The 27,817-nt window shown below is 41.8% G+C and overlaps 2 protein-coding genes across 3 annotated transcripts in view; one reads left to right on the forward strand and one right to left on the reverse strand.

Moving 5' to 3' along the window:
• CRAMP1 (cramped chromatin regulator homolog 1) overlaps nucleotides 1-444 on the reverse strand; it is a 47,009-nt gene extending 46,565 nt beyond the window's left edge. Inside the window, exon 1 of the mRNA XM_071761520.1 lies at nucleotides 308-444. The gene's annotated coding sequence lies outside the window, so the exon portion shown is untranslated. The remainder of the gene's footprint in view (nucleotides 1-307) is intronic.
• Nucleotides 445-4,272: 3,828 nt separating this feature from the next.
• IFT140 (intraflagellar transport 140) overlaps nucleotides 4,273-27,817 on the forward strand; it is a 58,543-nt gene continuing 34,998 nt past the window's right edge. Inside the window, exons 1-18 of one of the 2 annotated variants that reach the window (XM_071761164.1) lie at nucleotides 4,325-4,484; nucleotides 6,279-6,454; nucleotides 7,623-7,844; nucleotides 8,351-8,472; nucleotides 9,130-9,272; nucleotides 12,048-12,223; nucleotides 13,299-13,390; nucleotides 14,455-14,561; nucleotides 15,349-15,494; nucleotides 18,403-18,606; nucleotides 18,962-19,034; nucleotides 20,024-20,115; nucleotides 21,478-21,605; nucleotides 22,540-22,657; nucleotides 23,068-23,195; nucleotides 25,563-25,710; nucleotides 26,287-26,418; nucleotides 27,576-27,608. In XM_071761164.1, coding sequence (XP_071617265.1) covers nucleotides 6,308-6,454; nucleotides 7,623-7,844; nucleotides 8,351-8,472; nucleotides 9,130-9,272; nucleotides 12,048-12,223; nucleotides 13,299-13,390; nucleotides 14,455-14,561; nucleotides 15,349-15,494; nucleotides 18,403-18,606; nucleotides 18,962-19,034; nucleotides 20,024-20,115; nucleotides 21,478-21,605; nucleotides 22,540-22,657; nucleotides 23,068-23,195; nucleotides 25,563-25,710; nucleotides 26,287-26,418; nucleotides 27,576-27,608 — 2,211 coding nt within the window. In that variant the 5' untranslated portion in view covers nucleotides 4,325-4,484; nucleotides 6,279-6,307. Of the gene's footprint in view, nucleotides 4,485-6,278; nucleotides 6,455-7,622; nucleotides 7,845-8,350; nucleotides 8,473-9,129; nucleotides 9,273-12,047; nucleotides 12,224-13,298; nucleotides 13,391-14,454; nucleotides 14,562-15,348; nucleotides 15,495-18,402; nucleotides 18,607-18,961; nucleotides 19,035-20,023; nucleotides 20,116-21,477; nucleotides 21,606-22,539; nucleotides 22,658-23,067; nucleotides 23,196-25,562; nucleotides 25,711-26,286; nucleotides 26,419-27,575; nucleotides 27,609-27,817 lie in introns of both variants that reach the window. The other variant, XM_071761165.1, reaches the window with a different exon arrangement.

A 27,817-nucleotide genomic window follows, 5' to 3' on the forward strand; every position in this document is an offset into this window, starting at 1 on the left:
AAACTCTCCAGCACTGCCCTGCACCCACTCTACCCATTTCATTTGCTTTCTCCTGGTGTTTTCACATGGCACCTGCTTTTTCTTCAAGAGGAACACTCCAGCCTCGCTGCTCTGCTCCTCTCGACCTTCACACTCAGCCGCCGGCCCTTCCCTCTGCCTCCCACCAGGGGCTTCCCCCCTCAGGGTGCGGTGAAACCCCCGCAAACCCCAGCACCGCCGCACCTGGGCTGCAGAACCGGGCCGCGCCCCTCCCAGGACCCGCACAACCCTCCCGGGCACCGCTTCCCCCGCCCTCCCCAGGTCTCACCTGCCGCATCAACGCCGCCGCGCAGCCTCCGCGCTCCGGCTCTCTCGCCCGCGGCTGCCTCGGCTCATCCGGCACCCGCAGCCACAGGCACCCCCAGGCTGCACCCCGGACCCGCCAGCTCGGGAGGAGACCGGCGCGCTCTACGACCACCGCGGACCCCAGCGGCCCGCCCAGCTTTGCTGGCGGCGGCAGCCCCGCTCCCGGCCGCGGAGACGACCCGCTCTCCTCCGGACTCCTCCGAAACGGCGGCCGCGGTCGCAGCGCCACCGGCCTCCTACGGTTAAGGTCTCAAAGACACCGTCCGGACCCGCCGCCTCCTGGCACCCAGGGCTCGGCCGCCGCCGCCGCCGCCGCCGCCCCCGGCCCCGCGCTGGGCTCCCGGCCGCGGTGGTTCCGCTTCCTCGTCACCCTGCGCCGGGCCGCGGGGGCGGGGCAGGACGCGGCGCGCGGGCACAGCTGAGCGCCCCGGAACGCCCCGCCCCAGGGCCACAAACAAGGCGTCCCATTGGCCGGCGCCAACAGGGAGGCGGGGCCGCTACCCCCGAGCCGGCCAACCAACGCGCGTCGCGGGGCGGGTGACGACAGCGGAGCGCAGAGGAAGAGGCGGCCGCCGGTGACCGTCAGAGGGCGGGGCGAATCCCGAGAGCTGGCTGCTGATTGGATGAAGGGAAAACCAATGGAGGGCGGTAGGGCTGTGGCCTTGGAGCTGGCCGGGGCTCCCATTGGTCAGCGGGCCGGCGATTTGCATGCAGCGGTTTATTTATTGCCCTCGAGGAGACAACAACTCCCCTGGTCCAGCCCGGCTCGAGACAGAGCCGTTGAGCGGTGCTTGGGAGGCTCCTCAGAGTCAGGCGCTGCCTCTGTTCCTTGCTCTCCTTCATTTGATTCACTCTCCGGCCGGCCACCTCAGCTTCTTAGACAGGTGATAAAAGCAATGCGGGGCTCCTCCGCGGGCTCAAGGCGAGCTCCGCCTCGCCCTGCGGAGCATCGCTGCCCATCAGGCTGCTCCCCTGCTTTTAGAGCCGGCGAAACGTGAGCCCTGCTCTCCCTCTTGACCTCCGCCACCCCGAGTTCTTCACGGTGAGACCTCACCTGAGACACGGCTGTGCCCTTCACTCTTGCGGCTCTTGGCACTGAGCAGCCGTGTGGGCTTGGTGTCAGCCAAAAACCCAACCCCTTCTTGCTGATCTGTTGGTTTTAGCGGTACTTAGGAAAAAGAAAACTCCCGGGAACGTAGCTGAGCCTCAAGGCCGGGCTGCGGCAGCTTCTGAGCAGCCGAAGCTCTTCAAAATGGCGGCGTGCGGCTGAGGGGGCCTGGGCTTCTCTGGGCAGCTCCCCTCTGGTTCAGGTGTTTAGGTTGCTAGAAAGTGCTTCACGGTTCATAAAAGTTACAAATAGCATACATGAAATAAATGTGAAACCTCTCGGGAGCGCTTAGAGTTTTTGAGCTTATCTTGCAGAGGTTGCATTTGTGTAAGTACCTCTAAGTGGATTTTTAAATCTTTTTAAATAAGCTGTCTCCAGGACTAAAAAGGTTTTTCACTGATACTCGGAATTAAAATTGTTTGAGTTAACATTAGTCAACTTTAATGCTTTGGCCTGTTCTTCAGATGCTGCTCTCTCTTACTTCTATGTGGTGTCTTCAGGTTAGCTGCTAGGAAGAACAATGTCCAAAAATGCTACAGCTGGTACTGTGTGAGATTTTAATCTTTTTGTGTAAAGAACATTAGATCTCTTTTTTGAAACTGGGACTATCATAGCAGGAAAGGATGCCTTAGTTCTGGGGAAGATCCTCACAAGCTGTAGCTTAGAAATCAATGACTTAACAATTTAAACTGGCATCGAAATTGCAGAAGATTGGGCTTCCGTGGAAATCGTTGCAAGTAATTATGATGTTAAACTCAACTTGAACATGCCTTGGGCTCTGCATCATCTCCTATAAATATACTGTAAAGTGTAGCTGTGAGTGACCAAGTGTATTGGTATAAATGCAGTTAGTAAACAAAAGTCAAATTGCTCAATCTGTGGAGCTCTGCATTTAACTCCACATTTTAATGAAGTGGGCTTTTTTTAGAGCTAGTAGTTTACAGTTTTGTTATAATGCAGCACAAGCTATTATGGCTCACTTTTGCCACTTGTGCAGACCACAACCAAATTTAACAATACTGACAGGAAATGATCCATCTACAGAACCATTACAGCGCCATAGATTTCCATGGTGCTTTGCAAAGAGACATGAAGATATGTTCAGTACCCCAAAGAGCTCAGAGTTGAAGGCTTCCATTCTCTGTATGTAAATAACTTCGTATGCTTGAATAAGCCCCATTGCCTCAAGTGGACTGCTAAGGTGTGAAATTGTTCATGTGTGTAAATGTTTGTGAAAGAACAACTGAATAAAAAGGAGTTGGACAAGAGCTGAGAGGCAGGGGGTAGGTTGAGATGTCAAAAGACACTTGAACTTGCATTCGTTCTTATTTGATGGTGGGGAGGGTCCATGGTAATGCTTTGGCAGACCTGCACAGATCCAAAATGCAAATAATCTTTCAAGTGTTTGTTGCCATGGTTTTCTAGACTGGGCAAGAACACTAACTTGGATTTGTTGTACAGCTTGTGTGTTTTAAGGTATGAGTAGCAGACACTTAATAGAAAGCAACACAGAATTCTCCAGCAGGAAAAAGTTAATACTTCTGGTTTATTTTGAGATGATTCTAATTTTGCATTTAATGTGGGTGATCATTACATTAATTATAGCACAAAGTTACTTTTCCAAAGATCTTTAGTTGTGAAAGCCACCAATATGTATGTTGTCTTTTGCTTTTAGGTTACTTAGAAGTTGCTGTGCTTAGTTCATAACTCCCTTGTTCTTAAACAGCCTTTAAGTTGTTTCATCTGGCAAATGATAATGGATGATTTTGGTGTTACTGAAGTAGTTCTTTCCCATTCAAGTAAGAGGATTTAAAATGAAGGTCACACTGCTGTTGTTAATCCTTTATGGTTTTCTAAATAGGAAGCACCTAACCATGCACCCCTTAGAGGAAGGGATGAAATGCAGGGTGTGATTACACTGCTGAAGCCAGTTATTTGACTGACCAGGGACTTGAGGAGCTCAGAGCTGTTAGGCATCTTTTATGAGCTCAGAACTGTAGAGGGAAGATCTTGGGGTGCCCTGCTAGTTTGTCTGTTCAGGATATAATCCCTTCTGAATATTGGAGGGCAGGGAGCTTAGATTCCCTGCTAGGCACAAGTAGGGAAAGTTTGGTAGGTAGTTTGGTTATTGGGCAGAATTGGTAATGTTGAACCAGGCCAATAAAGCTGTAAAAATGGTCACTCGAGCAGAGACAGTGGAGTGTTTTAGATGATTTGCATTCCAGCCTCCCAAAGGATTGCTGCTTGAGGGTCCTCGTGGCCTTGTATTCGATGTGATTGTGCTCTGTAGTTGCAGCGCTTTCCTCATTAGCATCTCACACATAGTATGCTCATATACTCGGCTTCAAGTCTGATCTCAAAAATACTGTGAGCACAAGCAGCAAAAATACTCGGCTGGGGAGAGCCAAGAAATGAATTACTGGCTCTGTGCTGGGAGCTGCTCCTGAGGGAGGCAGTGATGATGTCAGTCCGAGAACCCACTGAGAGATGCCATGAGTGACTCTGAAGCTGATGCCTTGCAAGGCAAAACGTAATTAAAACGTGATGAAAAAGCTACAGGAGACATGGCTTAAGTTCTGCAGCTCCGTGCCCGGAGGTTTTGGCTGTGGGACGGGGTGCTGGGCCCTCAGGAGCAGCCCCCCGCGGCTCCCGGCCCTGGGCTGATGGCAGCGGATCTCCCAGGCGCCGTTCGGGGGCTCCGGACAGCCATAGCGGAGCGCCCGGGACGCTGAGGGCTCGGCTGCGCTCGGCGATTTCCGTCCCTCGCCGGCTCTTTCCGTCACTCTCCGTCTCTTTCCGTGACTCTCCGGATGCAGGGCGGGAATTGGGTGCTGAGGCGCTCTCCGTTGCCAGGGGTAACGCAAAGCATCGTGGAGGGAGCGCGGCCTTCCGCGCCGGCACCGCGCTGCGGGGCTGCCGGCCGGTCAGAGCGGGCGGGCGGGTGGCGGCGGCTAGAGCGAAGGCGCCGGGAGCCCGCAGCGACCTGGCCGGCCGCTTCTCGGTCGGTTTGGACCCGGCCTGCGAGAGCGAGGTGGGTGGCGGTAAAGCCCGAGGCTCCGGGGAGGCCGGGCCGCTGCCTGCGGTACCCCGAGCAGGGGCGGGCGGTGTGGACCGCCTTTTCCCCGCGACCGAGCGGTGGCAGCCGCCCCGGGCGGGCTGTGCCGGGCTCCCGGAGCCCCTCGTGCTGTGCGGGCCAGTGGCGGCGCGGCCGAGGCGACCCGCGTAGGCTTGGGCCAGAAGAAGTGCTGGAGGAGCGGGCTGGGCTTACCCCGGCCTGTTTTCTCACTTCACCTCCCTCTGTGCGGCGTCAGGATTTAGTCAGATTTTTCCTAATCGCTTTTCCTGTTTTACTATCCAGTGAAAACTAGTATTGAGTCATTAACCATCGTTTTGTAGCATAACTGTATTGTGATATTTTTCTGTAGCTATCTTAAGCATTTTAAAATTTAAAAGCACTTTTCTTACAGGTAGGGATTACGAGGAAAACTGTGCTTTTGCATAGGTAGCTGCCAAGTCCTGTCAGGGAAACGTCATGGCAATGCATCCAGAAAAATTGTTTTATGAATGTGTTTTGTGATGGGCTTTCTGGTCAGCTTGTGGCCAGCAGCATTTCCACAAGAACAGTGAACCTAACCATAATCAGCCTCCTGTAGATGCTGGATGTGCTGACAGCTTTATCATACAGAGCATAAAACTGTGCGTTTGGTTTTTTGGACTTGAAATATGTGCATGTGTTCTGGGTCATTGCTGTCATTTGTAGCAAGAGGAATCTTGACATTACCTGCCTAAATCCCAGAAAATTCAACCAAACAAATAAAACCTATTTGGTTTGCAGTTTAGTTTAATACTCTCTCAACTTGTAAGTTAAGGAAGGATTTGAGAGGTCTACTTGGAGGGAAATCACCCCATATCAAAGGATAATCTTCCCCTTCTCATAAAATTACTGACTTGTGAAATTTCATGCAGGTCTGTGTTGCTGGGTGTAGACAAACATAATCCTTTGCTCCTGCTCTGAGAGAGTGGCTAGTTATTAATTTGCATTGCTCCCTGTGGTGGTGGTAGATGACCTCTAAGCTGAAAGATGCTGAAATAGGACTTGATTTGCCAAAAAAACCTGGCATCCTGAGCAGGGGGTCAAGTTAGAATGGGTGTATGAGGCCTGGCCCAGACCTGGCTTGTGCTGGGCCATATGAGAACACAACACAAATCCCCCATACCATCCCTGTATGTAAGATTTTAAAGCTTCTTAATGACTTCCTCCATTTCTGACACGGCTCAGGTTCTTTTCCTTGGAATATCAGCACTTATTGAGGATTTTTAAATGTAGATAATGGTTCAAAAGTAGGTAACAGCATGGCTTAACCTAATCTTGCCTAATGTCAATGGTGACAACTGTTAAAACCTATTTTGAAAGCTCAGATATGAGACTTTCCAACACAGAAGTGCTCAGTCTGTATGTTAATTGACAGCTTTGGGTCTGAAGTACTGGCAGTAACTTTCTGGCAAATTTTGAATTATTTCAGAGTCCTCTGAAATAAGCCAGCCCAGCCAGCTGAGAGATTGCTATTAGTCTTTGCACCATGTATCTGTAGACTACAGCACTCAGTATTTCTCCTAGTTTTTTGAAAAATACAGCTTTGACCTTTTCATGTCTGTGTAGTGTGTTAACAAGATGCTGCTGTAGCTTTATTTTTTTCCCCGTTTTAAAGCATATTTAGTATTTCTATAGAGTACATGTATTATATATAACACTGGATATCTAAATAGTGTACCTATATTATATACTTAAGCATACCAGTTGGAAATGTTTGTTTTCCTTGTGCAGGTTTGCAGCCTGTGACACCTGTTGCTGTTATGGCTGTGTATGTGGATCATCGAACAGAAGCTCCTGATTCAGTTGCTTCCCCCTCTCATATAGAATGGCACCCACTTCATCCACTCCTGGCTGTTGGTTCCATCAGCACAGCATGTGGGGGCTGTGTGGATATCTACCTGGAAAAGGTGAATAATCTGCAACTTGGCTTTTGGGCTTGATACCATTTTGCTGGTTTGAAACTTCATGGGGTTTTTTTATCTGTATTTGCAGCCTTACTTATGCTTCTTGAATCCTTCCCTCTGATTTTTGATTACTATCCATGTCCTGTGCTGGACATGTTGGATTCCTCAGCTACTGATTACATCTATTTTATAAAAATGCTGCCATAAATTAAATTGATCTTTCCACTGAAATTCAATACTTTACAGTTTCTCAGTCTTGTTTGTGATGGTTTCCAACTTGGATTTTCCTTCTTCAGTATGAGAATTTCAGGCTTAAAAGTAAAATGGACAGATGTTGCTTTTTTTAATCTCTCAGTATATAAAATCTACTAAGAAATGTAGAGGAAAAAAAAATAATTCCTGCACCTTGAGACTGAGCTCATTTGCTAGACTCAGCCTGTTCCATTTGAGTAGGTTGTTTCCTAGTATGGTTTCTGCCTGTAGACAGACATTTCCATTGCATATTCAAAGGTTTTCATAAGAGGCTTGTGCAGGACTGTGCTTTTCATTATTTTCAGGAAAAAACGTGCTGTTTAGTACTAGAAATTATCTAGAATGCTCCTAGAAACTATCTAGCAGCAGACTTACTGGAAACATCAAAGCCTGTAAATATGAGTAGCCTATAAAATGTATTATTTTCAAAGTGTATTATGAGAAATTGTCATCCAAATAAACACAGAAGTTAAATGATCTGCCTGAAATATTATTACAAGCCACGCACAAAAGAGGAGCTACATTTAAGAGCTGATTATCCTGTGTCCTCAGTGAGGTACTTTATTCTTTTTCTTTTGCTTTAATCTTGAAATGTTCTGGAAGCCTTCTTATCCTTCATGCAAGAGTCAAAGCTTGGTACTCAGTGAGCTTGGTACTCAGAGCAAGGCAATCACTTAACACTGCCATTTTTTCATCAACAGTTTTCAAGTGGATGTACTGCACATCTTTAAGCACACATAAAGTATCTGTAAAAGAAAATTTGTGTGGCCACTTGATACCTCTTGCAGGAAGCTCTATTACATCCCAGTCCTTTATCACAGGAAAAGAACTTGTTGACTGGGAGCAAATCTGAAGGTTTAGCTCCATCCTTGTACTGAGTTTCCATTGTAATGAGTTTGCACTTTATTTCCCCTTGCAGGGAGAACATGTGTCTGATGCACACCTGGAGAGAAGCTTTCAGGTCACATCACTTTCCTGGCACCCTTCCAAACCCATTCTTGCAGTAGGCTGGGAGACAGGAGAAATTGTGATACTTAACAAGCAAGACAAGGAGCACCACACTGCACCAGCAAGCCATGACACCAAAATCACAGTCCTGAACTGGAGTACAAATGGTACCTGCCTCGTGTCTGGGGATGGGGTGAGTAACTGAAATGCCATATGTGTGTTTCACGTGGAACACAAGTGTTGCAAGGCTTGGGAGAGGATTATGGAATAGATTGTTGGGAGAAAGGAGGGTTGTGGAGGAGATAGGTTTCTTCTCTTTAAGTACAAATTAAAACTATTAAGGAATAAAACAAAATCTCGGTGTTTTAACTATTTCAACAGCACTCATTGCTGTTTTATCAGTTGAACCAAAAGTTTGTCTAATCTCAGCATGTGCTGAACTTTTGTATATGCTGCTTGCAGAGTAGCATATTCTGTGTCAACTAAATGAAAGGAAAGGTGTTTCTTTTCAGAAATGAAAGGAAAATGTGCATCGAGTAGCTGGACGCTGGATTCTCATTGTGGGCAAAATGTTACGAGTTAACTGGTGGTTTGTTTTTTTTTTTTTTGTTTTTTTTTTGTTTTTTTTTTTTTGTTTTTTTTTTTGTTTTTGTTTTTTTTTTTTTTTTTTTGTTTTGTTTTGTTTTGTTTCTTTTTTAGCATGGCCTCTTGGTTATATGGCGAGTGGACCAGCAAGGCAGAGTGCTGAGTCCTGCCCTGCTGAAACGGCAGTATGGAAAATGTTTGTCTCTCTGTGTCTTTCGACCGCCCCCTCCTGGCGAGTAAGTCTTGTGCCTCATCAGAGCACTGCTGGATCGAGCACGTCTTTTGTTCCACAAAAAGAAAATCCTACTCATAAACAAACCTTTTATTAAAAAGACTCTTCTCTTTACTGTCCTTTATTTCCAGGTTCTTCTCCTACTCTAGTAGCTGGCTAATTGTGTCTTGTATGCAGCAACAGATCATCTCCTTTTGTCTTTATCTCTGTTGTTGACTCCTTCCTTTGATTCTCCTAACTGGCTATGTTGCTGACTGTGAAAAGCAGAAACCACACTGGAAGCACAATTATCCATGAAATTATTGGCAAGATTAGTGACATTACAAATCAGTTCTTAAACATTTTTTAATTCTTTCCTCTCCAAGCAAGAAATAGGAAACAGCTGAGGTAAAAAAAAAATAAAAAAAATTCCTTGTTTATGCCACTACTAATGTTTCACATTTCTGTAAAAATTATTTTGTTTATGCAAAAAAAAGGTGAAACCATGCACATGGAAACTAGTCTTAACATTTTCCTTTGGGTCTTTTTGAGTTTGCCAATCAGCATATGAAACATCTTTATTTTGTCTTTACAATATGGCTTATTATCTGCTTATCCATCCTTCAAGATGGTGAGTACTCTGTTGTGTAAGGAGATGGAAACTGAGTATCTCTGTTTGCAGGGACTTAGTGCAGCTGGCAAAAGGAGCTGTGGGTGGTGATGAGAAGGCCTTGGATATGTTTGACTGGAGAAAGGCTGGAAAAGGAAAACCTCTGAAAATGGGACTACAGGAAGGACTGTACTTCTTTATTACTTTGACAGATGGTAAGAGCAAAACCACTTTTCCAGTCTGCTACAATTTTGTCTCCTTAATGCTTCAAAATAGCTCTGTGCACAGTAGTCCTGTTTTTATATACCCAATATCTGGTGTATAGCCATGTATCCATCATGTTCATATATGCAACGTGAGAGAGCATTCTTAGGATTTGAAGAATGTTTGGTAAGAAGAAATGAATAAAACTATTAAAATCTTAGCAGCTCCTGGGTGAGGTGTTTCCAAAAGGAGACCACAGGCATTGGATTAGTTAGGTTGCCAAAGAAGTGTGTGTAAGAAAAGTGACCTCTAATACATGAGTGTAAATAAAATAAGTTGTCATTAATTCATGCAAAGCTTCAAAATAGTGCATGTGTTACTTTTTTTTTCTAGAAATAGGCAAATGCTGTTAGAACATCCTTTTAAATTACTAATTTAATTTTTCTTTCATGCTTAGAAATGAGGCTTCATGCTAAGGAAAAAAATCTGTTTGTTGTGTTAGTTTTCCTCCTAATATTGTTTCTTCCCTGCCATTTCCCTTTTACTGCTCTGTGTACTTGTTTGCTTCCAGCTCATTTTTTTTTTTTCTACCCCAGCTGTTGTCACATTGTTTTCTATCTCTCCAACCTGTTAACTCTTCAGACAGGAGCCTGTGTGACAAGTATTGTAATGAACAGGTTTCTAATAGGTGATTCGAGTACGTGAGCCTCTGGCTGACTGCTCCAAAACCCAGGTGTAGTCAGCTATGGTCTGATTCAGTGTTTACCATCCTCAGGGATGAGACACACCAGTTACACCAGTACAGCTGCTCTGTCTTGCAGGGTTGGCCCTGTGCAGCTGGAGGTTTGCTGTGTACAGCAGTGGGCTGTACTTCCAGTTGATCTGTCGAGGTACAAGGTTTTTTCCTAAATCTGAACCATTTAAATTGAAAAAAGGGTACAGGGCCCTTCTGAAACGTTCAAGGAGAGAATCTTTGAGCGGCTGTGCCTGCTGGATCCTCGCTGGCAGAGCTGTTGTTGGTACAGAGCTCCATCTGCGGGCAGGCTCTGCCTCCTGCAAGCGGCTGCCTTCACCTCTTTTTTCTTCGGCCTTTTTTTCAAACTTCTCAGATTTCACAAATCTGGAGAAATGACACAGGCCTTTTCTCTTGAGCAGCCTCACTGGCTGGGCTGATTCGGGCATAAGTATTTTGGACCCAGTTCTTAAACTAGTTAGTGAGCTGTCATAAGTTTTTGTAGGTTTAAATGTGACCTGGACACTTCCTCTCAAGTATGGGTTTTCAGCCTAAACTGGTTTAAATAAAATTGGTTAAAAAAACCCCCATTCTTCTTGTATGCTTTAAAAGATAGCAAATATATTTGACTAAAGAAAACAGAGCATCTTTTAAGTGAATTTATCAAAAAAAGCCCAAAACAAAATGGAAAAATCTCTCAAGTTTCAGTATTTATCAACTTGGATTTTTTGTGATGCTTTCAAAACAGTGATCATTGCAGTGAAACAATGGATGTAATTCAGGTAATATGTTACATGAGAAGCTCATCTGAGGGTTTTATATGGGATCATTTGATTCACTTCTTCACCAAGGTACGTGATGTAGTGTCTGCCTTTAGAAAGATGCCCCATCCCTGGCAGTGTCTCAGCACAGGTTGGATGGGGCTTGGAGCAGCCTGGGCTGTGGGAGGTGTCCCTGCCCATGGCAGGGAAATGGAACTGGTTAAGCTTGAAGGTCCCTTCCAACCCAACCCATTCCATCATTTAACAAGAGAAATGAACGAGGTTAACCACTCAGTGTTTTATTCCTAGGAGAAGGTGAAGCACTGTGGGAGGAGGTGAGAGAGGATTTTGAATTTTGTTAATACAGTTGGAACGTATTTGCAAGAGTTTTAGAAATGAAAACTTTGTTTTTAATTAGATACATCATGTTGCCTTCTGCCTACAGTTTTTGAGCATGGATCCTGAATGTTCATTTGTTTCTATTCATGTTTTCTACTTCATCTTTTTTTGGAAAAAATATTATCACCTTCATAGTATTTTTTTATTTGCATTGGTTTGAAATGCCACATTCATATAATACCAAAAATTGCTAAGAACTTGTGTGTGTGACATAACATCTGTCAGATTACAGCGACTTCATTTGTTTGGGTAATTTCTGGAGTATCATTTGCAAGCTGTTCTACTAATCTGAATATTTTTCACTGAGTAGATCTGGCCATGATTTATACAATATTACAATTCAGCCAGATGATAATGTCTTTTAAAATGTTGATAAGTGGCCTAGTTGCCAAGTCACATATTATGTTGTCAGTGTTCTTAGAAAGACATTATCCCATTTGCTTGTGAAATTCCTGTAAAAAAGCTGTATTTAATGTGTATGGATTGCTTCTGAAGAGCAAACACCTTCAAATCCACAGTTTTCTGCAATCAAGACTGCTGTAAATTGTACCAATTCTTAGCTGCAGTTTTTCTTTGACAAATTGGTATTGATAATGAAGGTATCAGAAGCCATAATTAATGCACACATATGCAGAAAGTTTACTTTTAGTTTAAAATAATTTAAATTACATTTAAATGGTTCTTCTCTGGATTTCCTAGATGGGCAAAAAGTGAATGAGTTTTGGTTTATTGCTTTGGTCAACTATCATAGTATCTATCCTGAGATGAGCTGGAAGACAAAATAATTTTTTTACCTTTTCAACACTTGAGGAATATTTTATTAAGATAGAAAGTGGCAACTTTATAGCAAAAAACTGTAACTGAAATCTTTACCTTGCTTATATGTCCTACAGGTTCTGTGCATTATGTAAATGAGGAAGGAAAGACAAGTCATGTATTGTCCACTGACAGCATGATCCAAAAGCTTCTGTTTGTGGAGAAAAGAGAGCTTCTGGTTGTAATAACAGGGAACCTGCAGCTCTCCTTGCATGCACTTACTCTGGAGGGAGAGGCAGAAGAGCTCATGAAGGTAAGAGTCAAGACTACTGGGTGAACTTGCCATGTTTATAATCTTTATAAGTGTTTTTTAGGTTTTTTGATTATCATGTTTTTGTTCACCAATCAACTCTTACTTTGTTTCTCAGCTAATAACTTAATGAGCAAATATATGCTCAGTTACCAGTAGAATTGAGTGATATGTTATTGAGCCTGGAAAGATGGTTTTCTCCTTGCCTTCTTGGTTTTTTAGATAATTTCTTTCATTTTGACCCTATGCTAATCCTTCATGCTTCACTTACCTCATCTTAGTGAATTAGAGAAGAAATAAAAATTCCGGTATAATCAAATATTTGTGAAAATGTCTTATAGTTGATAATCTGCATCCTTGGTTTTATTATCATGAGTTGCTCAGATACTTCTTTCAGATTAGCAGTAGTAGTACCTCCTCTTGGTAGTATTCCAAGTATTCCAAGTATTCCAGTATTCCTTGTCAGGAAATCTGAAAGGTGGTTTAGCTCTCACATTGTGGAATTGTTCCTCACAGCTGCAAAGCTGAGAAATCTTTTAAAAAATAACAGCCCACAAGCCACAGGATCACAAAAAATAATGTTGTAACCAAAAGATTATTGGATAGAGACAAAAACTTTGAAATGAAATACCATACTGCTGGAGAATACTGCCTGGGGGGAAGAAACCCAGACCTTCCCCTCCCCAAGACAGAAAAAGTCTTGGCACTCACATGTTACAGGAGTGTCCACTTCTTGTTAATCATTATTTATTTTTTAAAAGAAGTAAGATTGGTGTTTCACATTTTAAAGCAATATTTATTAAGTTCTAAGAGAAGATCAAGTATAAGAGAAAAAATTACCTGACTACAAGGTTTCCTTTATCAAATTTGTACATTATATACTCAATACATTTAGTGGTGATCACTGCCTGTGAGAAATGTACTTTATTTGTAATGTTCATTTATCTGACCTGGCAGACAGATCTAGTTAGTTGTATATTTTAATATTTGAACCAAATTAGGCTAATGAGTTGCTTACTGTCTTCCAGTGCATTGCTACTACTTTCTGTCAATGTATTTATTGACTTGTGGTTAACAGGTGAAGTTGAGTGGGAAGATAGGTCATTCTGCAGACATCACCTTAATAGACCATAGCCTTGTTGTTACAGCACTGGGTGAGACAGTCATCAGGTAAGAATCCTGTTTCTAAGCTGTTCTGGCTGCCCATGAAAAGAAGCTGAAAGGCTTCTGATTTGCAAGGCACTGAATATTTTACTGAATGGGGGTTTTTCTATCAATAATGAAAAAACTCTCTATGTCTTCTGATGTAGTTTCTCAAAATAAGCAGAAATGAAATGGAAAATCTGTTTCCTTGAGGGTGAAAAACTAATTCCATGCATCATTCTTTATGTATTCTTTCTCTCTAACTATTTTAGGCACTACTAGCCAAATGTGTGCCTTTATGGAGTGCTGCTATTGATTTCTTCTGAAAATATATCTATTTAGGTTTTTGCATCAAAAAGATAGCAAATTTAATGTTCTTTCCATTGTCATTGTCTGACTTAAACTAAGTATGTTACCTTGTCATGCTGCTATGGTACCATGTTCTGTAGGTTTTACCTTTTGCATCTTTTAAAAAAAAAAAAAAAAAAAAAAAAAATTTTTTTCCTGTCTACTATGGCTTGCTGTGCCTGTTTGCTGTTACTGGGGGGTGTGTGTGTGTGTGTTCCATTAACATTAGTAATTCACTTTCTAGAGACTTTATCTGCTCCTATCAGATAATTTGTTAATTTTGCAACAATGTGATAAAGACCAAGTATCAAGACAGAATATGGTTGATGATGTTTAGTTCTAGAAAAAAAGCTGGAATCCAAAGGACTACTGCTTAACTAAGGAGTATCTTTAAAATAGATGAGGAAGCAGAAGGGAGGAAAGCTGCAACTGAACCTCACGTCTTTTGTTTTGTTTTGTTAAAGCTGGGTTTGTTTGTTTATTCTTAAATCTGGGTTTGCTTCTGATTCCTTCATAGAAGAATATCACAAAGCATGCTGCAGATGAAAAAGTCAAAGGAAAAGGAAGGAGAGAGTTAAGTTCACATTCCAGAAGCAGCTGCTGGCAATTTAATTTTAAAAATTGGATGATATGGGCATTATGGAAATAGCAAATTAATGCCATGTACAGCATGCTATTGACTGTGTTTATCAAGACACCTGGGAGGAAAAGCATTGTTACCACTCTTGTTTTGTGTATCTTAGGTTCTGGGATTTGGACCGAAATGAGAACTATGTGCTCTCTACAGATGTGCAGTTTGGCTTTGAGAGGGGAGAATGTATTAACTGTGTTTCTTACTGCAGTGCTAAAGGTGAGAAATAACTTGGCAGGTGGGATCTCTGGACCCTAAACCTTGTCAAACCACATCCTTCAGTCATGTCAGTAGGTTTGTCTAGTTATGAAGGCTTCTGTAGCAGCATGTGCTGGAGATGCATTGTAGGTGCTCAGGGGTGTGCCTGTGAAGACACAGTGAGATCATTTGATACTCACCATGCTTGGTCTCAGTGTGGAAGTTTCTCCTGGCACACAAGCTGGGTTCCCTTTGATGACACTGAGGTGGTACAAGTCCTCCTGGAGTACACCTGATGCACTCCTACATGTTACAGGCATTCAGTCTACAAACCAATACTAGAGCTAGTAGTACAAAGCAGAACTCACCAAACATGCATAGTGCGGACAGCAGGTCCTTAAAACTGATATTTTCTAGAGATACTCCTGTCCATCACCTTGTTTAGCAGCTTAGGTATATAGCAAGTATCAGCCAGAATGGTTTTCAGGGGTGACTTGCCCATGGTGACTGCAAAACCAGTTATTCAGAAAGAAGCAGTTAAAATGAAATGACTATCTGATAACTAAAAGATAAGTTCATCTGGTAGCATAGAAAATGGGCCTTGCCATGCAAAACTTCTCCTGTTGTTTCTCCAGAAAGTTTCTCCAGGCCAGGACTAGGATGCTGGTTTGCAGGAAGGCAAATAAATGCATGCTGCTAGAAGAAGGCTTCTCAGTACCTTAGAACAGGAGCTAGGCTGCCTGATTCTTTGTGTAATGTGGGTTTGTTTTTCTAAAGTCTAAGAAATGGAATGGTTTGTGCCTGGCAGGTCTCCTAGCAGCTGGAACTAACAAAGGGAGAATAGCCATGTGGATGAGAGCAGGATCTGAGCAGAGCATGTGGGCTTTGGAGGGTGAGGAGAGGTGGAAGCTCCAGGCATCTACAGAACTTGAAGGAAATGTCACTCAGATAAAGGTAAGAGAGGAAAGAATTTTCTTTCATGGCAGTAAGACTGCACAAACATTGCATGAATTGATCATCTCTGTGAAACAGATGAAGGTGATTAATATTTGACAGCTGTCTGTGCCAGCAGAGCCTTGTCTTTCAGTAGAAGGAGGAGAAACCTTCAAGGTTGAGTAAGGTAAAGTTGAAATGGGCAAAAATAGCACCTATCTGTAGCTACTCTGACACAGACAGGTTTGAAATGCTCAGCAAGGTGACACACTGAAATGCAAATACATTTCTCTCTGGGAGATTTAGCAGTCATGACATCCTTTAAATCCAGACATCCCTGCATTATACATCTCACTGATAAAACTGTTTGGTTCTGTACCCTGAAATTATTTTCTGGAAAAGATAGGTTGTCAGAAATACCAAATTGACAAATTTCTTTAAATTGCAAGCAGAAAAAAATAATCTGACTACATACATAGTTATATTTGTAGAAATTTCTCATTTTTAGCCACTTTCTGAATGTAAAATTTGCTCTTAACTGGTAGTTGCAAAAAAAATCCCACAATATTTACAGGTAAATAGATCTTCTCACCAGTAATCTTCGAGATATGCCATTAATGAAGGAATACTGTATTTCTACACACAAAATAATGCTTTCAGCTGCTTTTTGGTCTGAAAATATTTCTTGTTTGCTAGGAGATCATTTTATGTGTGACAGTGTCAGGCTAGACGTAGATTATAAGGTTGCTCTTACAGATCTGCAGAACTAATTGTTTAAAATATTCCTGCTACCCCCTGCAATATTTTTAATGCTGAAGGTTATGATAATACAGAGCATTATAACATTTTTCAACCCATTGTCTAAGTGTCATGGTTCAGCATTTTTATTTATTTAAAATATTTTCATTTTCACAGTCAGCTTAAAGAGTGTCATTCGATACTTATTAACATTCTGATACATACAAGAGAGAAATGCTGACTGTTACAACTGTAAACTGTACAGAATCCTAGAATCATAGAATGGATTGGGTTGGAAGGCACCTAAATGCTCACCCAGTTCCTACCCCCTTCCATGGTCAGGGACACCTCCCACCAGCCCAGGTTGCTCCAAGCTCCATCCTGTCCTGAGGCACTGCCAGGGATTTTTTTTTACTTTAGACTTCTGTTATAACTTAATTATTATATTGCTGTTCTTAGTAAGAGGAAACAGTACCCATTGGGTTTTGGAAGGAACGAAAATGAAGCAAAAATACCTGATGCCTTTCAAGACAAATTAAAGTTGTGTTTTCATTTATTCTCTTTTCATATAAGAATGGGAAGAACTTAAACATTACCAGAATTTGTTTGTTCTTGGTTAACATATAGCAAGGGTCTGTAGCAGAGTCCTAATGAAAAAATTAAAATCTGAGTACTATTAAAGTCAAGAGCCCAAATTTTTTGTTAGGATGCTTCTGTAACAAAAAGTCCAGGATGTAGGAAATAGTGTGTGCCATTAGTATATCATACATCTGCTCATAAGTTGAGGGAAGGGAAGAGATATAGGTGTTTGTGTCAGCTTGACTATTCAAGCATTTTCCAGATAACAGGATATGGAGCCCTGTCCAGAAATAGCACCTTGTTCCCAATGTTTGTTAGCACAAACAAAAGCACTGCCAAACAATTGTCAACAATCACTGTTTTTACCTCATGCTATAAAGCTGCCTTTAGTTATGGGAAATCTAGATTATTTTTTTTATGGTTGCACTCTCTGCATTCCAAAACAATATTTTGTAAAATATTTAAACAATAGTTACTTGTGGAATCTTCTGGTTATTCCCTTAAAAGAGTTTTCCTATATTACCATGAAAAACTTGAAATAGAAATCCATGTACCATGCTGAGGTGGTAGGGCAGCAAAAGCTTCATTTGACTCCTTGCCAACCTCCTTTTTTCAACCTGATTGGGGGGCTTCAAAAATGGGAAATGTACTTCAGTTCATCTGTTTTGCAGTGTAGTATCTATTTAATTGTAACAAAGAACCCTTAAAAAGGAAACCTGGCAGTAGCAACCTGTTCCAGCATCTCACCATGTTCACAGCAAAGAATTTCCTCCTAATGTCCAACCTAAATCTCCCCTCTTCAAGTTTTAAATCATTTCCTCTTGTCCTCTCCCTACACCCCCATGTCCAAAGCCCTCCCCCAGCTTTCTTGTAGCCCCTTCAGATATTGGAAGGTTGCTCTAAGGTCACCTCAGAGCCTCCTCCAGGCTCAACAGCCCCAATCCCTCAGCCTGGCTTCCCAGGGAGGTGCTCAGCCCTCTGAGCATTTGAGTGGCTCCTCTGGACATGTTCCAGGAGCTCTGTGTCCTTTTTATGTTGAGGACTCCAGAACTGGACACAGCACCCCTGCACCCCCATGTTTAGTTACAGCTTCCAGTGGCAGTTTGGGTCAGCTGAAACATAGAGATTTTTCCAGAAGGAGAGAAGTGTACTTCTGTACCCCTTTTCTCTGCATAGGGAATTTGGCCTGTGTGGACTGGAAGTGCTATCAAATTGCAGAAAAGAATATGATGATCAGAAAGGAAGCTGTGCATGCAACTTGCTTTTACAGATCCCAGCATTAATGAGTCCTTTAAATATGCCATACGTTCTTGCAGTAGTAAATGTAAGGTGGTAAAATAATATCTTAGGAAAGAAAAGTGGGTTTCATTTAAGAACAACTCCTCTGTTTAGTCCAAGGAGTCTGAGTTAGCTGCATTACAAGCAAAACAGTTTTAGTCTGTAATTCCTAGTTGTTGACTATAGGTGTATTTAAGCAGTAGGGCTTTGGATATGTATAAAAACGTTTATTTGGTGATCTGTCTTGAATGGGATATTGCTGTGACTTTTCAAGAGCTTAGATGAAATAATGTGTTGTGCTTTTTTTTTTCTTCCCTCTTCCCATTGTGTACAGTGGGGCTCCCGAAAAAACCTGTTGGCAGTGAATAATATCAGCTCTGTGGTGATCCTCAGTGAACAGGCCATGTCCTCACATTTTCATCAGCAAGTGGCAGTTGTGCAGGTGTCTCCCAACCTGTTTAATGTGACAGTCTTCAGCACAGGAGCCACACACAGCCTTCACCTTGACATGAATGTTAATGGAGTCTTTGCTACCCAGGTTAGTTGGTTTTGTTTTGTTTTGTTTTGGTTTTTTTTTTTCATTTATTTGTTCCATTGATGTATGGAGACCAAGCTTTCTAAGTCTTAAAGTTAACCCTTCTTTGATACTAGGTTGTGTTATGAAAGTGTTGCTGTGAAGGTAGCAGTGATGCTGTGGTAGAGCTGATTTTTTAGGTAGCACAGTGACCCAGAATTTCTCTGGGTCCTGACCAAAAGCCTTATAATCCAGTATACAGGGGACCTATTAAGTGGTGGCTATTGTGTGGAAGGTCTTGCTGTATTATTGCATGAATTCCTGTATGACTCAAGAGAAACTGAATGTATATATTCTTTTGCTTTTTGGATTGTTTTAGGATGCAGTAGTGTTCTGGAATGGGAAGCAAGTTACTGTCTTTGAGTGCTCAGGAGATACCTTCAGAAATGCAGGTAGGACTGAGAACACTTATTAGAGTTGGAGTGGTTCTCTTCCTCCAGAGTTACATGTTCTGTCATACCTAGGCTTGAAAAAAATCCCCAGAGCTATCATATCATATAGGACCACCTTGCTCAAAACATGATGTGAGGATATAAGGCTGCTTCTTTTTATCCTCTAATTGATTCCAACAGTTGGTGAAGAACAGGATTTTCTTTCCTTCTTTTGTAGCCATAGCTCCTGCTGCCTTCTCCAGACAGGTCATGATGATTGCTATTGAAGGCTTTTCTATTTTTTGTGGGGGAAAGTGCAATAAATCTTTCATGGCACTTATATAGGAACTGAGGAATGGGTTTTAGTCCCAGCTGTCAGGAAAATTTGTTCCATAAATTGATGCATATGCAGCTAAGTCAAGTAAATTAACTTTTTTTCTGTGATTGATTCTCCCTAAATATTTCTGCCTTGAGAAACGGGTTATGCAGAATTCCATCATTCCCATCCAAAATCTTGAGAGTTTAGTCTTTGTCTTTTAAGAGGTTTTCTGAGAAGTGTCTTACTCATTTATAACTTCCCCATGCTGAATCAGTGTGCTGTTACCACCAAGGTCCCAACGGTCTACAGTAATTGTGAATTTATTTAAGAACCCTTCTATTCTTGCAGAGGTTCCTGTCACTCTTCAGTGGGAGAAGGAGTGAATTCTCTTAACCTGGTATTGTGTATCAGCTTGCTCCCCTTCCTCTCCAACTTGTTCTGATGGACAGAGTGTCCATAAAAACACACATTTTCAGTTGGAGTCTCAGCTGCTGATTGTAGTGGCAGAGTGGAAAAAGGCTGCAACACCAAAGAGTTTGGGAAACAGTAGAGAATGACAGATTGAAAAATGGATTTGGTGCAAGATAGTGGAAATTGAATGCTTCAAGTCAAAATTACCTTCTTTAAATTTTATTTCCCTTTTTCAAATTATCAGTTTATTGAAATTATGAATTTATTGTCATTGTTCCAGGCTCTTTTCTTTGTGACTCTCCAGTTCTTTCTGTGCATGGAGAAAATCTGTACACAGTTGAGCCCTATCAGGTCCAGGTCCGCACTCGGCAGGTAAGGACTGGTGAGACCATCAAGTGCCAAATCAGCCTTACTGGTTTTGTGGAATGGTGTTGGCCACAATAACTCCATGCAGTGTGCCTAGGTGGCCCTGGAAGGCCAATGGCATCCTGGCTTGTATCAGGAATAGTGTGGTCAGCAGGTCTAGGGATGTAATTCTCCCCCTGTACTCTTCACCTGGAGTGCTGCATCCAGCTCTGGGCTCCCCAGTTGAAGGACAGGGATTTACTGGAGAGAGTCCAACAGAGGGCTGTGAGGATGATGAAGGGACTGGAACACCTGCCTGATGAAGAAAGGCTGAGAGACCTGGGGCTTTTTAGTCTGGAGAGGAGAAGACTGAGAGGGATCTCATGAATGTGTATAAATCTGTGAAGTCTGGGCCTCAAGAAGGAAGGGACAACCTCATCTCAGTTGTGCCCTGTGATAGGACGAGGGGCAATGGATTCAAGAGAGAGCATGAGAAGTTCCACCTCAACATGAGGAAGGTGGAATGGATGTGGCACTGAGTGCCATGGTTTGGCCAGTGTGGTGGGGTGAGGTCATGGGCTGGACTTGATGATCTCAGAGGTCTTTCCCAGCCTCAATCTACTGACTCGACCCTTGCCATAGGAAAAAATATTTGAAGTGTTTTAGCAGAAAGGTGTTTGATGTTTTGTGTTCTTTACAAAGTCTGTTCCTTTAAGCACTACTGTACTGTGACCAACAAATTTCTAAAAACTGAATTCTGTAAGGGTCAGACTTTCAGAGTGTCAAAATTGTGGGCAGGTTGAATATCTGTATCACTGGCAGGAGCATGAACATACTGAATGTTCTTACAAAATAATGAAAAATACCTGCTGCTCATTCTGTGTGTTCCTGTTCTTTTGTTTAACCTTTTTGTTAACTCTGCTAGTCCATGAGAAACACAAAGAAATTAAATGATCTGAGTTCTGGGGTACAGTATTTAAGAAATACTGAATTCAGGAATGGGTGGGATTTATCACAGTGCAGACTGATTTAATTTGTATATTTATTTTTGCAGCTTTATCTTAAAGGACCTTCAGGGACCTATATTTCTGTATCCTGCTTTGGGATAAGGTTCTGTTATTGAAGAGGAAACCTTAGGAAAAGGTTCTGTTATTTAAGAGGAAATTGTTGCAGAAGGATGCCTCTAAATTTTGAGGTTTTTGGAGGCTATGCATCCAGTTTTCAACCTGAAACAGAGATTGCATTTGTAGAGACCACGTGTGTGAAGCTTCACTCATTTTACTGGTAGTGATTTGTCTAAGACAGAAGTTCAGCAGTTAGGCACTCAAGTTGGTGCCAAAATAAGTCTCTTCTAGTCAAGCTCTGAACACACAAACCATTTTTTCTTAGGGTACAGTCAAACAGCTGATGGTGTTCTCTGAAGCTGAGGGGAATCCATGCCTCTTGGATGTCTGTGGAAATTTCCTGACTGTGGGAACTGATCTGGCTCACTTTAAAATCTTTGATCTGTCTCGGAGGTACTAATAAGCCACTTAAACATCTGTTTGTTTATAACTGAGTGTGTATTTTGTGGAGAGGGGAAAATCTTTAGTTGGTTATGATCTGATGAAAAGTGAATTGAATTTTGAGACAAGCCTGTGCTGCATGCTGATTCCTAAAGCAGAGCCATAGAATTATTAGACAAATCATGAGGTGACTAACAAATAGTAATAGCAATAATAACAATTTTAAAAGAAGATGGCATGAGGGATACATGTGTATTTGCAAGTCAGTGGAGAATTTGCAGTGGATCAAGACAAGAATATCACTTGTTTCTGCTGATAACTTGACCAAGACCTTATTCTTGGGAGAACTAAAATAAAGAAGAAAAAAACCCCAAAACACACACAGGAAAGCCCCCAAAACCCAAACCAAACAAAAAAACCCCCAAACAAGCTAAAAAAAAAACAAACTAGGAAGGGTGAGTGTTAAGTGTATGAACAATAATTGCATACAGAAGAAAAGTGACCAGTAAGATGGTGTAAATACCATCCCTACAATGACATTTCTTTACTTATGCTCCACAGTGAGTTTCCCATACACAGAACTTTTATCTGATGGGCTATATTCAACATTCATGGTATTGTTCAATTCCTATAGGAAAAACAGCCCTCTAAAATTTAAAATTCTCGTAGGATGTTCTTGCTGCAGAGTCTGTTTTGAGAATCCTGTAGGGGCAATGAAGTTTATTTTTGCTGATTAATTGAGGAAGGAGTATCTCATTAACTTCTTCCTGAAAGAAAGGCAGGTTGCAGCAATTCTCTGGAGAGGAAGCTGCAGTCTGGGGCAGTGGTGTCATAAGGTAGAAATAGTTGGGTTTTGAAGTTTTACCCTTAGTTTGAATAACATTTTGACTGATGTGCATTACCAGTTGCCTGCCACCATATGATTTAAGTTTATTCCTTTCCACAGAAAGGCAAAAGTGCACTGCAATAGCAAGAATTTATCTGAGCTGTGTCCTGGCCTTGGAGGGATTGCATCTGTCAAGTGCAATGCTAATGGCAATCAAGTCAGCATCCTTATTAGCAAGGTAAGGCAGAGCTCTTTGCTTATGGCCCTAGGACCTGACCATCAGTTAATAGAGTGGTGCAGTTCCAAGGAGATCACTGAAGACACAAGATTCACTTTTCAGCAGGAAAACCTGCATGTTCTGTGCAGTGTATTGGATCTAAAAATGCCACATCCAAGCACATAAATGCTAAAATTAAGGTATATTAAGGTTTTGTACATTTGGTAAAAGAAGGAAGCAGTATTTCAGTCACAAGAGCAACTTTGTAGCATTTCAAAGAAATCAAAAGATACCTTGCTACAGGAGAAAACTTCCAGAAACTTTCTGTTATTTCTCCCAAAGAATGTTCTTGTGTGATAAACCCTCCAAACTTTACCTTTTTGCCTTTTTGACTTAATCCTTTCATAAACTATGGTTTTCCTTTTTTGTAGGCAGATGGGAGTATTGATTCCAAGATCTGTTTCTATGATGTTGAAATGGACAGGGTTACACTCTTTGATTTCAAAGATGAACAGGGAAAGAGTAAAAAGAATCTTTCCTCTGGACAAGGCATTGACAAGTAAGCTTTTATATCAATAAGTATTGCTTGTGGATATAAGATTGGAATCTGCCTTTTGAAGAACACCTTGATATTGCTATTCCCCTTGTGTAGGAGCTTTGAATGCCATTATTTTGATTCTAAAATATTAATTAAAGCTGGTGCATTGTATGCCAATCACCCTGCATATCTGTGTCTTCCAACACTTCAGCATCAAATGAAGGGGTCAGAAAGCAATCTCAAGAAGAAGATGATTCTTCAGACATGCAGCTCAGCTATGGAAGTCCTTGCCAAGAGAAATTATAGATGGTGAAGGAAGGGTTCATGGGGGTGGGGTATTGGACAAATTTATAGAAGAGAAATGCAGTGAGTGTTATGAGATGTGGAAGCCCTGTCTGGCTGAAGAGGTGTCTGAGAGGAGGATGGCTGGGTGTTGGGGAGGGGGGTGTACAACTGGAATCAGGATACCAATTTTTATAGAATTAAATTCTTGGAAAGCTGTGCTTCCTTGAGGAGTTCACAGGGCAGGAACTGAAAAGGTCACATTCTGAAGCTCCTCCTAGGAAAAATGTTGGTTTGGAAGTCTAATACAGGATGGGTTTGTCTGGATAAAAACTCGTGAAAACAAAGCCATCACTTCTAAATGTAATTCCATAAAACAGAGACCAGAAATTCTAGTGTCAAGGCAGCAAAATGCAGTGAACTGGGAATTCTCATGGAAGTATGGTGGTATGTTAGGGGGCAAATTCTCATCTGTTTTTTCAATAAGTTTTCTGAGTGTATTTTTCATAAGAAAACCAGTGTGGGAATTCAAGGTGGTTTGCTTTTTTAGCAGCTATCTGCTAGAGGTCTTACAAGGAAAGAAGATTTACTGTTCTTGTCACTGGAAAACACAAGAAACTACCCAGCTTGTCAAGAACTAAGGACAGTGCAGATTTGGGTCCTTATGTCTGTTTTACAGTGTAATAATGAGTAGGAAAAGTTGTTTTTAGGTGTAGTATCTTGGGTAGCCCAACAGAGGCCACCACAAACCAGTAGCACTGTTTCTCTGGTATTTAAATACCAGATGGTGTGGATGTGAGTAATCCATTTCTCTGTGCTTCATAGGAGAGGATCTTGAAACTGGAATGAGTAAACTTACCAGAAAGCAGTAATCTACACTCTTTCCCCTTCTCTCTTTCTCTCTCCTCCTGAAGCAGAATTAAACACTACCAGTATTTTTACACAAACACTGTTTTTCAGTTTGCACAAAATTTATTTTGAATTCAGTGGCATGAATAGGACACTGTATTTCTCCCTTAATTTGCCTTCCATCCCTGCTCCAGTCCTCCTCACAAAGTGCCCCCTTCATTGGAGACAGTAAATGAGAAAATACTTGAGAGCTGTCTTTTTTAAAATTTGACACCTATTTGTATTTCTCTTTTTCCAGAAGAATCCTAAGGCATTTCTCAGCTAGTCTGATTCTCTGTGTATAGAAGCTTAACATGGCAGGCACTGAAGTAGTATTTGGGTATCCAAAGGAGGCAGCAAGGTGTTTCTTATTCAAACTGCTGCAAGAGAGTGACTTTCCTAAGGCTGCAGGGATTGTCCTTGTGCTTAATGTGTTGTTCCATTTCCTCCAAATTCTCTGTACATGGTAGAAAGTTCAGGCAGGGTGCTGAGGGCAGGGAATGATCTGTGGCATGTCTAGAGCCTGAAGTGCCCCAGCTCCAGGGCAGCTTCAGCTGCAGCTCTGGAGTTTAACCTGATCACTGGGAATTTCAGCAGTTCATGGCATCCACACTGCTTCATCAGTTTAAACACAATGGTCTGGTTGCACTGCTCCTTAACTGGATTGGAATGTGGGGCATGTGTACAAGAAACTCTTTACTGCTGATCCCATGGGTCTGTACTTAAGCTGTCTTCAACCTGGCTGGACATTTCTAGCAGTGCTGGGGTGTTTAGCACCTTGGGGCAGGCTGCAGAACCACAAGAAGACAGAACTGAGGTAGTCTCCACATCCCAGTCCCTGCACTGGAACCAGTTGCTAAGGTGAATCATTTGAAGGATGTCCAAGTATTTCTGGAGTACACAAAATCTCAGCAGAGGCAGAGTTTGGGTGCCTGTTTGTGTTTGTGGCAGTACCAGCTTTTTTCCTACTGAAATCCTTTCTGCCCTATAGCCAGGGTTGGTGTATAGAGAGCAAACTGAAAGCAGCATTGCCACGTACAGGGTGTTAGGAGGTAGGAAGGTGTATGTGCTAATGTTACAATGCAGAGGTTCTGGTATAGATAACTGATCATCATCTAAAAATTATCCCTGGGTTAGTTCTTTATTTACATTCGTGCACTGAATAAGCTGGTATTGCTTTGTTTCCCTTTCCACATTTTTTTCCTTGTCTTTTGGAAGGTCTGTTGTGGAGTATCCAGAGTTGTACAGTCACATCCCTGCTTGCCATTTTTGGGACCTGAGCGAACCAAGACTTTTTGTGTGTGAAGCAATTCCTGTAACAGGCCTACAATCTCCAGACCAGAAGAAAATCCAGGCTGAGAGCACAGTATGATCTTTTTGTTTGTTTGTTTTACCTTGCTTTACATGGAGTTTTTCCTGTCCAAGTAATAAATCATTGGTTGTTCATGAAGGATGTGGGAGTAGGAATGTTGTATATTATACAAAAACAAGTACTGAAAATATGTTCCTGGTGCCTGTGGCTTCAGGCAGCAAATGGACAATTAATTAATCAAAAGAGTCAGAGAGCTGCTGAAATTAATTAGAAACAATACAGTATTTTAAAAAATATATGTTGTTGAAAACATTTGGAAGTATTTCTTTGACCTGAATCAGATCTGTCAGAGACACTTCTGAGGGGACTTCCCTCTTTCTGATCAGGGAAGTTGATTCCTGAAAGGCAGAGGTGGAGATCCCTTTGCTGTAGGAACAAAGTTTGTAATGTAGAATGAGTTGTTGGCTGCTTACTATAGGGAGGAAGCATGCAGCAGGTGTGTGGGTGAGTGTATATGTTGTGTATTATTTTCAAGAGAAGGTTCTGCCAAGTGAATATGGGAAATAAAACCAAAGTGAAAGAAGGATATTGCAGCATCAGGCCAAAACAATGCTTTGCTTCCTTTTCCAGATGTGTGCTTGGATAATATCATTCTTCAGTACTGAAGAGCATGGCCTTTTGCTTCATGACAGCTTTCCACTGCCTTCATCCTGCCAGGCTCTTTTGGGGATAGAGGTGCCACATTATTACTTTGCAAAAAACGTGAGGAGATTTTTCACAATGCTTTCCCTTCCCATAAATTCAGACTTTTCATTGTGTGGGGATCAAATTTAATCAAATTGAGGCTGGGGTAAGTAGAGCCACTCCAATGAGAGTTGATGCATCACATGTAGAAATGACACAAGGAGAATCTAATGGGGGTGTACTTGGCAGTATTGTGCAAATTGTACTGACTTGGCTTTTGGTGGGTATTGCAACCTGGATGCAATGTTGAAAGCACAAGAAACACAGTAATGACCAGGCTGTGCCAACTGAAAAAGAGAATGTGAAAAAAATTATCTTTCTAATTTATATAAGTCCCTGTGCCTATAGCAAATGAGGAGGGACTGTGTGTTAATTTTACAGAGGTCGTAAGACAGCAGATTTCCTGCTCTAGACTCAGCAGAAGCAACCCATTCCTCTGTTAGAATGGAGCTTAATCCTCCACAGAATACCAGAGAGCAAGAATACTTATCTTGCAATGTCAACAAATGCCTATTTGATACAAAGACTAGGAGCGCATTCTTTAACTTCTTAAACTTGAATATGAATCCAAAATTGTTTGCATTTTAGGTAAATAATACCACAGATAGTTCTGTGCATACTGGGAGAAATGAAGCCTGTTACTGACAGACTGGTTTTCTGGTTAAGCACTGACTGGTTTCTTAATACATGCTAAAATGATGATTTTGTGCTGCTCCCTTCTTGTAGGGGGAGCTTAACAGAATCTGAGTATTCTAAAGGCATTTATTTTTGTAAATTCTGCAGGAACTTTAATATTGATAAGACTTCTAATTCCCTCAATATACAGAATAAGACAGGCCAATATGATCACATAAATCTAATTTTGTGTAGTTTAAGAGTAGTGTTAAACAGGGAGATTGTATCTAGATGTTCTATTTAGTATATTTAGATTCAGATGAGAACTTTGCAATTTAGCTCCTTTTCCAAAGAGCTGACTGCTGTCATTCTTCCTGTGCAGATCTAGCCTTTAGAGTTGCATTCCATTTTCCTTTCCTTTTTCCCCTTAATTTGAAAGGTCAAAGGCTGCTGCATTTTCTAATCTTTCTTCTAACACTTCCCCTCATCATGTCTCATGCTATTTTACTTGGATATTATGTCTCTTTTTTTTCTTCTGTGTGGATTATTGCTGCCATTAGTTGCTTTTTCGGAGGGGATCTGTTTATAAACCTGTAAGTACCTGCATTATTTTCCTCCTCTTTCTTCATTCTCTGTTTTTTTCTCTCCTATTTTGATTTGCTTCCTTCAGTAGGGTGCTCTATCTTAGTGACTAAATGAGCAGTGATAGTGACAGACTGTTCTCTCTTCTGTGACGTTCTGTATTTTGGGGCACGAAGGAGCAAGTTTTGACCTACTTGATACCTAAATAATAACTTTCTCA

The sequence above is a fragment of the Heliangelus exortis genome, chromosome 17 (genome assembly GCF_036169615.1).
Source record: "Heliangelus exortis chromosome 17, bHelExo1.hap1, whole genome shotgun sequence".
In the NCBI taxonomy this organism is placed as follows: Eukaryota; Metazoa; Chordata; class Aves; order Apodiformes; family Trochilidae; genus Heliangelus; species Heliangelus exortis.